A 9,837-nucleotide genomic window follows, 5' to 3' on the forward strand; every position below is an offset into this window, starting at 1 on the left:
AGACAGAAAGGCCTTATTTTGTATGCTTGATCATGTACTTTTTATATGCCTAACTGTGGGAACATATCTAACCACTATATTAGTTATCCAGCATGTAAAATAGGCATACTAGTATTTGCTCTGTAGAAGAGTTGAGAGGAATGAAAACAAATCATGGAAAGTTCTTATAATAAAGTTAACAGAAAATTTCTTTGGCTGTCTAGGGACTGGTCAATACCGAGACCCACAGGGAGAGTGCTTTGGTTTGATAGCATAGAACAAACAAAGGAGCATTCTATCTTATATTTATTAATATTTACATATCCTATGTTACTGAGATGCACTTTGACCACTAATGTAGATCAGGAACAGACAGAGAACTGGAGCTATCTGCTTGAAAAGTCTTGGTTTTATATTACACATTATTGTGTTATAAGACAATAAATATCCAATTCAATTCTTCAGTTCTTCAATAAATTCCCAGAGGAAAATGGCAGCAGGAAATCACTCCTCAGTGATTGAGTTCATCCTTGCTGGGCTAACAGAGCATCCAGGACTCCAGCTGCCCCTTTTCCTCCTCTTCCTAGGAATCTATGTGGTCACGGTGGTGGGAAACCTGGTCATGATCACACTGACTGGGCTCAGTTCTCGCCTGCACACCCCCATGTACTATTTCCTCAGCAGCTTGTCCTTCATTGACCTCTGTCAGTCCACTGTCATTACCCCCAAATGCTGGTGAGCTTTGTGACAGAGAGGAATACTATCTCCTACCCAGCATGTGTGACTCAACTCTTCTTCTTCCTCGTTTTGTTGTATCAGAATGTCATATGTTGGCTGTACTGGCATATGATCGCTATGTTGCCATCTGTAACCCCTTGCTTTACAATGTCACCATGTCTTTTCAGCTCTGTTCTTGCATGGTAGTCGGGGTTTGTATCATGGGCTTGGCTGGTGCCACAGCTCACACAGGCTGCATGCTAAGAGTGCTTTTCTGCCAGGCTGATGTGATCAACCATTACCTCTGTGATCTTTTTCCTCTACTGGAGCTCTCCTGCTCCAGTACTTACATCAATGAGTTGTTATTTTGTGTTTCAGTGCATTTAATATCCTCACTCCAATCCTGACCATCCTCAGCTCCTACATCTTCATCATCTCAAGCATCCTCCAAATCCACTCCAAGGAAGGCAGGTCCAAAGCCTTCAGCACATGCAGCTCCCACATCTCAGCTGTCACTATTTTCTATGGATCTGCAGCATTCATGCACCTGCAGCCTTCATCAGTCAGCTCCATGGAACAAGGGAAAGTGTCCTCTGTGTTTTAGACCATTATTGTGCCCATGCTGAATGCCCTGATCTACAGCCTGAGGAATAACAATGTCTAAATTGCCTTTAATAAAATCCTTGAAAATTAAGTTTCCTGTGAAAAAGAGTATTTTACCTTGGAAGAAATTTATGATTTCCTGAGAAAGTTTGGTAAGGAAATAGTCCAGACACAGGAATTTTTGTCCACAAATAGTGAGATCATTGCTACTATTAAAACTTGATTATTTGGGATGGATGTGGCAGGGAGAGGACTGGACTCATAGTGTTATCATATGGAGAGCAGCACTGTTTGAGGATGTGCCAGTGTCCACATGTCCATAAAATTCTGTATTATCTCTAAACATTAAAACAATATCCAAAGGCCTTCATGTGGATTATTATACATGTGGAATATGGAATTTTTTTAGTCAAGACTTATTCATCTTTTAAAAATTATTTTTTTATTTTTAATTTTTAATTTTTTTGGATGCAATGTGTGACTTGCAGGATCTTAGTTCCCCCAACCAAGAACTGAACTCAGGTCTACTGCAGTGAAAGTGTTGAGTCCTAATCATTGGACTGCCAGGGAAATTCCAAAATTTATTTATCTTAATTCAAGGAATAAATCCATCTGATCTGTATCTTTTGACTTTCTCAATATCTTGTATGCCTGGTGCTGTTTACTAATAAGAAAAATATCTCCAAAAATGAGATCTCTAAAGTAAGCAATGTTTAACAATTTACGATCTATAAAACTCAATCTTTAATTCTTATTTTATGCATAAAATGTATTAGGAAGTACAAGGGCATATGATGGGTGATAAGACATAATTTCTATGTCATAGAACATACATATGGTCCACACTATTGTGGAAGAGATTGACAGCTATAAATGGCCCTGAAGAATTATGTGTATTTTGACTTATATCTTTGTGCAGCTTTCTTTACTCCACATTTCTGAGATAATTCTACCATCTCCATTTCTCTGATAATGCTGTACTTATTTTCTCTTGTCTCTAAAAAATATATCTTTTTGTTGCCATTCACATTATAGAATCTTAGATTTAGACGTGATATTCTTTTATTATTATAACCATATGGATGGTTCATTCACATAGGCATTTAAAATTGAAAAATTATTTTCTGTTTAATGGTAAGTACCCATCTTATCCCCAAAGTATCTGATAGAAAAGCAACTGAGTTATTTTGAAGAGGAAAAAGGTATACGTAAACAATAAATACCCTCTTTACCCTTCGACTCAGCATGAGATGTTATACGTGGTAAAAATCCCTGGTGGCTCAGATAGTAAAGAGTCTGCCTGCCAATGCAGGAGACACGGATTCAATCCTTGGACCTGGAAGACCCCCTGGTGGTGGAAATGGCAACCCACTCTAGTATTCTTGCCTGGAAAAGTCCACAGACAGAGAAGCAAAGCGGGCTACAGTCCTTGGAGTCACAAAGACTCAGGCACGACTGAGTGACTAATACTTTCACTTTTCCTTTCAAACTGTGTTTTAAACATCATGTGTCTCATCTAAAAATTCTAAGGTAGTGTTTTCTTGGAAGTCAGCTTGCCTTCAGACATGTAATAGTAACACTTCTGTGAGAGAGTGTTTTATCTTACTTCATAAAACCTAAATTCATAATGTGCAAGGCAATCTTATGCCTCTCTTTGAGAATTAGAGGAAAATTCCCTCTTGACTTTCTACATACCAATCATTCCTCAAATTCATACTCCACTTTTTGATCCTATAAAAACTCTCTGTATACATGTGTATCTATCCATATGTATACATATGTGTATGTATATATGTCTATGTTTATGTGTAACCAATATGAATTTTATATATTATAAATCAATCTCCATTTTTATTGCTAGGATATGTTTTATAAGGCTTATGTGTGTAATAATTATTTTATTACTCTATGCATTAAACAAGCAATATTGAATACATTTTTTCACATGGATGGCTGAAAGATGGGAAGGAATATTTCTGAGAATTTTTGTTTGTTTGTTTCTGAGCATGCATTTATGTATTTCTGCTGCTCAATGCTCAGTCATGTCTGACTCTCTGTGACCCCATGGACTGTAGACCGTTAGGCTACAGTCTCTGTGACCTTTGTCCATGGGATTCTCCAGGCAAGAATACTGGAGTGGGTTGCCATTTCCTCTTCCAGGGGATCTTTCCAACTCAGAGATCAAACCTGTGTCTTGTACATCTCCTCCATTGGCAGGAAGATTCTCTACCATTACTGCCACCTGGGAAGCTCTATTTGTGCATTAAAGAGATCAAAAGATTAAAGAAAGATAAAACATGTCTGCACTGACTCTAGTGATATGAGAACTGGTAGAAGATATGCTATTAAAATATTGGAGTAGATTTCACACAGATTCCAAAGTGAAAATGAAACTTTACCACAAAAATGAGAGGTAAAGAATTCGAAGAAGAACTACTACAGATGAGACAAAATTAACAAATACATAGGATTTTTTAGATACCAGTACAGATGGGCACACTGTTTTAATAATGGAAAGAACATGATACAATAAATATATTCTAACACTAGGCACTATGATAAGCTTGGATAAAGCTCTCATACAGAGTTTGTCTTTCATTAATTCTCATACAAGCATATATTAATTTCTAAAAAATGTACAATTCCTCATGTACAATTAGCATTTTCAAGGATGTCACAGGAGTGGGTTTCAGAAAATTACTTTATATCTTCTGTTTTAGTCACAGTTAGGTGTGACTGTTCATCACACACACAGAAGCACACACGTACCATGGTACTTACACCTACAGGTGACTCAGGACAGCTTCAGTGGCTCACTGGGGACATAAGCTGCTTACCAATTGCTGCTTTGCTTCAACATCTAGCTTCCGTCCATCGTTTGGTCTCAGACAATAGTTCCAGATTCATCCTTCATCTCTAACCCTCAGCCATCAGAACCAAAGACAGGGAAGGAGAGAATGTCCCCCAACTTGAAGACAACTGCCTGAAGTGACAGACCTCACCCCCTATTTCCCTTTGGTGTGACCCAGTCGTATAGTCCAAGGTGGCTATAGCAGGGCTAAGCAATACCATGGTATCTATGTAGCCACCTGCCCAGCAAAGAATCAAGGCATTTGTTATTGAGGAAGAAAGAGAAAATTAGGAATAACTAATAGTGTCTTCCACTCTTTTCAGCATTTGTATTTAGTCCTAGAAAGCTGTGTGTTGTTCTCTCTAGAGTTAACATTTGAATTTGGCTTTGTATCTAGAAGAATAATAATGTGAACTGTGATTAAAATGGCATGCATAACATGCAAAATATATTAATATTTCATAGCTATTAGGATCTGCCAGAAAACTGTTTGTCCTGCTGAGTGGAATAGTTCCTATAATATCTCAGCAATGCAGTTTATTCTTGCCACTTCATTCTTGCTGCTTTCCAGTCCTGACATAGCTTCTTGAATCCATTCTTCTTTTCCAGTTTTTCACACCTTTCAGTTATAAATACCTTTCAATAACGAATGCAAGTTTTCAATTTTCCATGTATTTCTGACCACTCCACACTATTATCTAGCACATTTCTGGTTCCTCATACATACTGCAATAATGATGTCTTTTATGGTACTCCTTATCATTAAAGAATGCTTGTGAGTATTCTATAAAAGTTATCAGAAAGTTAAGGAAAATTTTTTATGTTACATTGTACCATATTTATTGTTCTAAGGTCTGATAATTATTGATGAGCAACATTTTCCTATGTTTTTATGGATTATTCTATCCCATGTTTATTACCCTTTTTTCACAGAAATTTGCAAAAATACCTTAAAAATCAGATTAAAATTTGATACCCCAAAATAATTTAAAGCCTTTCAAACTTTGATTAGCCAATATACAGAAATAGCCTAAGGTATGTGGGATATATACACAATGGAATATTATTGAGCCATGAGAAAGAAATCAATCCTGTCATTTGAAACAACATGGAATGACCCAGAGACATTAGGTTAAGTGAAATAAGTTAAACAAAGTAAGACAAATACCATATAATATCACTTGTATGTGGAATCTGACAAATCTGATCTCATAGAAACCAAAAGTAGAATGGTTTTTACCAGATGGTCAATTGGAGTATAAGGAGATGCAGGTCAAAAAGCACAAACTTCCAGTTGTAAGATAAATAGCTCTGGGGATCTAATATAGAGAATAATGACTACAGTTAATAATATTGTATTATACGTTTCTTTTTTTATTTAATTTTTTTTAAATTTTTTTGGCCATATGGCATGTGGGATCTTAGTTCCCTAACTAGGGATTAAACTTGAGCCCCTTGAAGTGGAAGTGCAGAGTCTTAACCACTGGATCACCAGGGAAGTCCATTTTATATGTTTCTAGTAGAGTAAATCTTAAATATTTTTACCATAAAATGGAAATGGTAACTATGTGACATGATGAATGTGCTGGCTAAAACCATAGTGGAAATCAATTTGCAATATTAAATTGTATCAAATCAATTGTATATAGTAAGCTTATACAATGTTACATGTCAATCATATCTCAAAGCTGAAAAAGTAAACTTTATCAACACATTTCATAGTAAATTTTCCCTCAAAATGATATAACATTTAACAAGTATTTTGAATAAAGACATTATATACAATTTTTATTTCCTAGCAAATACAATTCAGAATTTATGTAGAATTAAAATAATCTCGATAACACATGTATCTCTATATTGTTTCTCAACATACTTCTTATAATATTAGAGAAAAATAAGTCATTATTTTTCCTTGTTAGACTTGTTAGGACTCATGGGATTATGGCACTATCTAACAGATGCATTCAGTCCCCAAGTTAAAATGTTAAAAGCATTTTTGTTTTATGGGTGTATCATGATAGATAAATACAGTTAATAGAGAAAATGAAAACAGAAACTTTTAAAGCTTACATGTAAAAGTTGCTATCTCATTATCTATTATTTCCCTTGTGGAAAATCACTTTAGAAAACTCCTTTAGTGTATGTCTTTGTCATTTCCTGAAATTTTGAACTTTCAATTAACTTGACATGAAATTCACTGGAGCTCTAAAAACTATCACATCCTTGCTTACAATGTTTAATCTAACAAGAGCAATGAACCACATCCATGTGACCATATTAAACACTTGAGATGCAATGGAGAAAAGAGAGAAATTCTAATTGTCTAATTTTCCCAAGAGTTGATACTTGTGGGATAAGGTTCCAAAGGGAAGTAAGAATCATTACTTATTACACATCAGACTCTTAGCGTCAATACTGAGAATATAAAATCACCGTTAATATCAACCATCTTTGCTAAGGATCATCAGCTTCACCAGAGGTCAGGACCAGTGATGCAAAATCACAAAAACAGAGACTTTTAGATTATGACCCTCAACACCGAGAAATCCTGAAAGGTTAGTACTCAGAACTATCCACCACCATCATCAGAATCATTTTTACCTTCAGAGTTGGGGGAGAAACCCATAGCTCTAAAGTTTTGGGGAGGAGGTGGTGGTGGTTAGGTGCTATCATGTCCGACTCTTTGTGACCGATGGACAGCAGCATGCCAGGTTCCTCTGTCCATGGGATTTTGCAGGCAAGAATACTGGAGTGGGTTGCCATTTCCTTTTCCATGAAGTCTATGTTAACTTCTCACTCTATGTAAGTCATGGTGCCAAATATTATCTAGTACAGAAGAATAACCAGTAAATAACTCTCAATAATAAATACAGATTTGTAGGCATTAAATGTAACATGTTGTTGTTGTCTAGTTGTTGTGTCTGAGTTGTTGTCACTCAGTTGTGTCTGACTCTTTGTAATTCAATGGACTATAGCCCTCCAGGCTTCTCTGTCCTTGGGATTTCCCAGGCAAGAATACTGAACTGGGTTGCCATTTCCTTCTCCTGGGGATCTTCCCGACCCAGTGATCGAACCCGTGTCTCCTGCATTGGTAGGTTAATTCTTTACCAGATAAAAAATGTATTTTGGGGCACATAGAAAATGGTTTTATTAACTGGGGCTTCCACTATTTAAGTTCTTAACTTAAGGATATTGACTCTTAGTTCACAGGATAAAGGGGATAAAGAGAAAAAAGCTAAAGGAATTTAATGAGTCAAAAATGACAGTGCACCATGCTTTTTTGTTAAATAATTAAACCATGTGACAGCTATTAGGACCTTAAAAAAAGGTCCTAATGTATGTCAGATGACATACATCTTTAAATAACAAATTGACTTGAATATATTTAGAGACAATGGAAAATACTGTTAATTGATAAATAATACTGATAATTTAGAAAGCTAATAGCAAATAAAATAATTAAAATCTCTATTTTTACTGTATGTGTTAATGTATATAGAAAGGAGCAATAAGAAGATGTGCTAAGGAAAAGAAAATTTAAAACTCTGGTCATCATTTAGAAATGAAAATATCAGTCAAATGAAAGATATAACAGGGACAAACTCAATAGGTTAAAACAAAATGACATTTGCTTACAAAGAGCAAGTAACTGCACTAAACTCCCTGTGGGAATCTTTTAACTTAATTTTCACATAAAATGCATATTGGTGTTTTTGTTTTTAAGAGTGTTGGAGAGTAGATGTAATAAACACAAGATCACATGGGGAGTGAATCTTCTGTTAATTATAGAAAGTATACACCATTATTACTTATTTCAAGTGAGATAAAAATCTTATGCTAATTTAAATGAGTATGAATAACATACACATATAGAATATGGGAAGAAAGAAAAGGTCCTCAGAAATAAAAATAGCAATGTTCATTCTGACTGATTTTTAAAATCCATAAATGGTGTTTTCTCTTCAAAAGTGAGGAAGTGTTTGAATTCTAAGGGTTGTGAAGTTTATATTTCCTTCTCTGGTTCAACGAGAATCATCGTTTGTCCCCAAGTAGCAGGAGAGACACAAGAGATTTCTGCTTTATGTATGTCGTCTGATGAGGGATCAAATAATGAGCTCCACAGAATCCGTCCCTCCCCCTCATAAAATACACTCACATGACCACGTCTTCTTACACATATACACTCATTTTCTTGTTTTTAAACTTAGAACCTTGGAGAGGACAATGGACCCTGGAAATCACTCCTCAGTGACTGAGTTCATTCTTGCTGGGCTCACAGAACAACCACGACTCCAGCTGCCCCTTTTCCTCTTCTTCCTAGGAATCTATGTGGTCACTGTGGTGGGGAACCTGGGCATGATCACACTGATAGGGCTCAGTTCTCACCTGCACACCCCCATGTACTATTTCCTCATCAATTTGTCCTTTATTGATCTCTGTCATTCCACTGTCATTACCCCCAAAATGCTGATGAACTTTGTGACAGAGAAGAACATCATCTCCTACCCTGAATGCATGACACAGCTCTATTTCTTCCTCACTTTTGCTATTGCAGAGTGTCACATGTTGGCTGTAATGGCATATGACCGCTATGTTGCCATCTGCAACCCCTTGCTTTACAACATCACCATGTCTTATCACATCTGCCTCTTCCTCACAATGGGAGTTTATATTTTAGGAATCATTGGATCCACAGTTCACACAGGATTTTTGTTGAGACTCCTTTTCTGCAAAAACAAGGTGGTTAACCATTATTTCTGTGATCTCTTCCCACTTTTGGAGCTCTCCTGCTCCAGCATCTATGTCAATGAATTATTGGTTATATTCTTGAGTGCATTTAACATCCTGACTCCTGCCTTAGCTATTCTCACTTCATATGTCTTCATCATCTCCAGCATCCTGCATATTCGTTCCACTGAGGGCAGGTCCAAAGCCTTCAGCACCTGCAGTTCCCACATCTCAGCTGTTGCTGTTTTCTATGGATCTGCAGCATTCATGTACCTGCAGCCTTCATCTGTGAGCTCCATGGACCAAGGGAAAGTGTCCTCTGTGTTTTACAGTATCATCGTGCCCATGCTAAACCCTCTGATCTATAGTCTACGAAATAGGGATGTCAAATTCGCCCTGAAAAAAATTGTAGACAGTGGAAAGTGTATATGAATAGAAACAATATGATGATGTCATATCAGTCATTTGATTCACTAAGATATATTATGTATTAAGCTTATTGGATATGAAAAAAGCAACCATACTTGCCTATATAACACATCTCCAAGATTTTATCCAGGCCACTCCTTGAACCTATATTGTAATATTTATATGTAAAATCATAGGCTGTGATTATGAATAAAGTAAAAAAACTCCAGAAGATAAAGTGGTCTTAGTTTTATTTTTAGTGATAATCCAAACCAGCAGAAAAACAGAGGAAGAAGATGAAGATTTTGACATTAATCGTAGTAATCCATATAATTTTGTATAAAACACAATATCCAGAATTTAAATGGATAATTTTATTTGATATTCACAGTATTATATAAGCACATCAGACTATTATTTCTCTTAGGAGGAAAATGAAATTGAAAGGCATTTAGTTTGGGACCATGAGTAATTGTCATGGTCCCAAACGTAACAAATGATAGGATGTGGAGGGTTTGGCTCCAGAACCCATGATTGTACTCAGAGTT

At 36.2% G+C, this 9,837-nt stretch overlaps 1 protein-coding gene and 1 pseudogene across 1 annotated transcript; both read left to right on the top strand.

The window, feature by feature from the left end:
• The first annotated feature begins 469 nt into the window (after positions 1–469).
• On the top strand, positions 470–1,360 carry LOC109554264 (putative olfactory receptor 8G2; annotated as a pseudogene).
• A 7,008-nt stretch (positions 1,361–8,368) lies between these two features.
• On the top strand, positions 8,369–9,313 carry LOC109554052 (putative olfactory receptor 8G2). Its single transcript, XM_019954355.2, has one exon. The coding sequence runs from the start codon at positions 8,378–8,380 to the stop codon at positions 9,311–9,313; it is 936 nt and encodes a 311-aa protein (XP_019809914.2). The 5' UTR covers positions 8,369–8,377.
• Positions 9,314–9,837: the final 524 nt, after the last annotated feature.

The sequence above is a fragment of the Bos indicus genome, chromosome 29, assembly GCF_029378745.1.
Source record: "Bos indicus isolate NIAB-ARS_2022 breed Sahiwal x Tharparkar chromosome 29, NIAB-ARS_B.indTharparkar_mat_pri_1.0, whole genome shotgun sequence".
NCBI classification, from domain to species: Eukaryota; Metazoa; Chordata; class Mammalia; order Artiodactyla; family Bovidae; genus Bos; species Bos indicus.

Coding starts and splice junctions, on each gene's coding strand:
- LOC109554052 (XM_019954355.2), top strand. CDS start 8,378: ATGGACCCTGGAAATCACTCCTCAGTGACTGAGTTCATTCTTGCTGGG.